At 37.7% G+C, this 4,243-nt stretch overlaps 1 protein-coding gene across 1 annotated transcript; it reads left to right on the top strand.

The window, feature by feature from the left end:
- The first annotated feature begins 768 nt into the window (after window positions 1-768).
- On the top strand, window positions 769-3,249 carry LOC128552568 (zinc finger protein 862-like). Its single transcript, XM_053533620.1, has 2 exons — window positions 769-778; window positions 1,484-3,249. Exons 1-2 carry the CDS (start codon window positions 769-771, stop codon window positions 3,247-3,249), a joined length of 1,776 nt encoding a protein of 591 aa, XP_053389595.1.
- Window positions 3,250-4,243: the final 994 nt, after the last annotated feature.

The raw sequence follows: 4,243 nt of genomic DNA, 5'->3' as shown, positions 1-4,243 counted from the left end.
AGTCCAAAATGAGGTCAAATTCAAGGTCAAACTGAGGTCAGGTGATGTCTGAAGATGAGGAATGGTCACAGGTTATGTCTGCATTAGTATAAAGTCATTCTAGTAAGGGGTATTGATGCTAGACGAAACGGTCCTATTTGATTAACCATGAGATGGCCCATATAAAGCAACCTAAGTCCAAAATGAGGTCAAGGTCAAGGTCAAACTGAGGTCAGGTGATGTCTGAAGATGAGGATTGGTCACAGGTTACATCTGCATTAGTATCAAGTCATTCTAGTAAGGGGTATTTATGCTAGACGAAACGGTCCCATTTGGTTAACCTCGTACGGACGGACGAACGGACGGACGGACAGGACGATCACTATATGCCTCCCACATCAGTAGATGCCGGGGGCATAAAAGACTTTAACAAACGCCAAGTATAGCTCTCTAATTTCTTCGAACAGTTGAACAAACAAGAGCTGTCACAGGAGACAGCGCGCTCGACTATTTCGATGCTGGTTAGTGAAACTTGGCACATTTGACAAAGCTGGAGCTGTCACTGGAGTGTTCAATGACTCCAACTTGGATGAAATATTCGAATAGCTTGAATCTGTGTCAAAAGCATTAAGTAATTTGAGAGATAGAAATTAAGTGTATCAAAACATAAAATATTGAATATCTTTCATAGCAAAAAGGGGGCATTATTCATAAAATATTGGTGCAAGTGATGCATCTTGTGTCATGTTCAATTAAATCCATTTAGTAATAACCTAAGATATAGTGAAAATGCATCAAAGTAAACCCTTAGTTTTAAGTAAAGGGGGCATAATTCATGCAAAGCTAGGGCCAAAGTTATGGAGTTTGTGTAATATGATGTGGGTGATAAGGTGGAAACACTATTTTAAGTTTCAATCAAATCCATTCAGTATTATTAACTGAGTTAGCGTGAAAGTGCATCGGAACTTTAAACCTGAAATTATAAGAAAAAGGGGAGATAATTCATGAAATAATGGTGCAAGAGTTATGGTCCTTGTGTCATATGATGTGAGTGATAATGTTAAACAACTGTTTTAAGTTTGAATCAAATCCACTTAATGATAACTGAGATAGAGTGAAAGTGAACCAAAACTTTAACCTGAAATTCTAAGTAAAAAGGCGGATAATTCATGAAATACTGGTGCAAGAGTAATGACCCTTGCGTCATATGATAAAAGTGATGATGTTGAACAAATATTTAAGTCTGAATCAAATTCATTTAGTAATAACTGAGATAAAGCGGAAGTGCACCAAAACTTTAACCTGAAATTCTAAGTAAAAAGGGGGTGTAATTCATGAGCTATTGGTGTCTGAGTTATGACCCATGTGCCAAAACACGCTAAAACTAAAGGTAATGATCATAAATCAATGATCGTTTTGTTTTGTTTCTTTTTAAGAAAATGAAATGACCGATTTTTTAATTTAGGGTTTCATAAAATTCAAAACTATTTTTTTTAACTTTCAGAACATTTGAAAGCTGTAGAAGCATCCAAAGAGTCTGCTTACATGAAAACTGCACGTGAAAGCGCAACTACCAAAAGCGAGTCTGCTGTAACATCAGCTCTGAAAAATGTTTATTTTGCTGCCAAACAGAACATGGCTAGTTCTGCAGTACCTGCTTTGAATGCTCTTTGTATTAGTCAGGGTGTAACACAGTTATGTGATCTTCGTGTAGATAGCCGTACTACATATGAACATAATGAGAGTGTAACCGAGTTTCAGGAAGCTATATCTGATGTACTTAGACTTGATCTCAGTACCAAAATTCAAAATTCGGGGAAGTTCAGCTTAATGCTAGATGAAAGCACTGATATTTCTGTTTACCAAAACTTGATCATTTACATTCGTTTGTTAGAACGTGATTGCTTTGGCACAGTGTCTCCACAAACATATTTTTTGGCTATCAATCGACTTGAAAGGGCAAATTCTGAATCCATCTATTTGAAAACTATTGAGTTACTGGGCAAAAAGGGGATCAAAATTTCTGAACTATGTGGTGTCAGTACAGATGGGGTTTCAGTCATGACTGGTCATAAGTCGGGTGTTGTCACTCGTTTTAAGAAAACTGTCCCAGGGGTTCTTGCTACACACTGCATTGCACACAGGTTAGCCCTTAGCTGCTGCAGTAGTGCTGATAACATACCCTATTTGGTTAAGTTCCAGGAGATTTTGAACTCTGTTTATAAGTACTTCAAGAACTCCCCCAAAAACATGGCCACACTGTCTGCCATTCAGACTGTACTTCAGGGTCAGACAGTCAGATTTAAGGAAGTCTTCCATACCCGTTGGTTAAGCTTTGAGGGGTCTGTTGATGCTTTGGTCAAGAATTATTCCAGCCTCTTGTCAGTATTCTTAGAGGAGAGTTCGGGAAAAGCTCTCTCCCTCTATAAGCCTATTTCTACATACAAGTTTTTGTATGTAGCCCATTTCTTGTGTGATGCTCTTAAACCACTGGCCATTTTGTCAAAAATGTATCAAAAGAAGGATCTGACATATTCAGAGATTTCTCCCCTTCTTTCCTCTACAATTGGTACCCTTGAGGATCTGCGTGACAACAGATCTGGTCACATGTTAGGAAATTTCCTGAAGGTTACTCCCCAGGAACCCAAACTTGATGAGGCTGGTCTCTGCACTTTTGAATTTGAAGGTCACACTATAAGGGATAGCCAAAAGCAAAGGACTGAATCACATAGCGTATGCAGTCAGTTTGTTGATGGCATGGTCAAAAACCTTAATTCCAGATTTTCTGACAACAGTGATGGGGCTGTTCTTACCTCCATGAGCAATGTATTTGATCCTTTGCTCAAGGTCTGTGACGCATCTGGTGACCTAGATACTGTCTCTGAGTATCTAGATACCATTGGGTTTGAGGGGTCTAGGTCAGAACTCACTAGCTTTGCTAACTTTGCCAGAGCCAGCCATAACAATGGCAATAAGTCTGTTACTGACATCACTTCAGTGGCAAATTTGGCTATTAAAAATAAAGACTCTTTTCCAGCATCTGCTGAAGTAGCCGAAAGATTGTTAGTGCTGCCTGTGTCAACAGCTGACTGCGAGCGTGGTTTCAGCAAGCAGAACATTATTAAAACTTCCTTAAGAAATGGTCTTAGTGAGTCAAACTTGGACAATTTGATGACTATTTCAATTGATGGACCTGAGATGTCCAAATTTGATTTCAAAAGTGCGTTTAAAATGTGGTCAAGCAAGAAGACACGCCGTATTCTTCAGTGATGGATTGACTTTCAAAGACTGTGATTAAGTGAATATTATGTGATAAAAACAATGAGATAGCTTTCAGAGAATGTGAATACTTGAAGAGACTGACTTGTGATTGTTATAATTTAAGTTACAAGAAGATGTTAAATTCATACTGATACAATGTAGTTGAGTTGATGATTAAATATTTATTTATTGAAAATTAAATGAAGTAGTTTAAATCACATAAAGATTTGTTTTCAGTAATGAACAGTTTGTATGTCTTACAAGTAAAGAGTGAATTTGAAATGTTATCCCAGGTTGGTTTTACCAAATTAACCAACATAGGACAACATTTTAAAATACACTTTTTGCTTTGGAGGTATACATACTTTCATTTTCCATGTCTACACAGGCAATATGTTCTCAAAATGAATAGTTTATATGTCTTTAAAAGTTAGGAATGAATTTGAAATGTAATCCTGTATTGGTTTTACCAAAGTTACCAACACAGGACTACATTTTAAAATACAAAACTTGCTTTAAAGGTATACACACTTTCATTCAAAAGTCCCCCTATATAGCTAAAATATCACCATTTGCTTACGGGAATTGAAAAAATTTTCAACGCGCCGCGAGAAGGGAAACCTCTCCAGCACCCTCCCCACCGTTCCTGAAAAAACAGGTGGCTCCAACTTTTTTCAGCCCAGTGTGGGCCCTGCATATGATGTGGAGGATGATCTTGAACAACTATTGTAAGTTTGAATCAATTCCATTTAGTTATAACTGAGATAAAGTGAAAATGCACCAAAACTTTAACCAAAGTGCGGACGCGGAAGGACGCCGACGCCGGATCGAGTAGGACAGCTCTCCATACTTCGTATAGTCTAGCTAAAAACGAAAGAAATGAACGGAGGGTAATTCATAAAATATTGGTGCTAGAGTTATGTCCAATATGTGCCATATGATGTAGGTGATGAAGAGGAACAACTATTTCAAGTTTGAAGTAAATCCATCAAGTAATAACAAA

Source organism: Mercenaria mercenaria, unplaced genomic scaffold (assembly GCF_021730395.1).
Source record: "Mercenaria mercenaria strain notata unplaced genomic scaffold, MADL_Memer_1 contig_2916, whole genome shotgun sequence".
Lineage (NCBI taxonomy): Eukaryota > Metazoa > Mollusca > Bivalvia > Venerida > Veneridae > Mercenaria > Mercenaria mercenaria.
The sequence above is the reverse complement of the archived record's forward strand: the minus strand, read 5'-3'. Positions and strand labels throughout refer to the sequence as shown.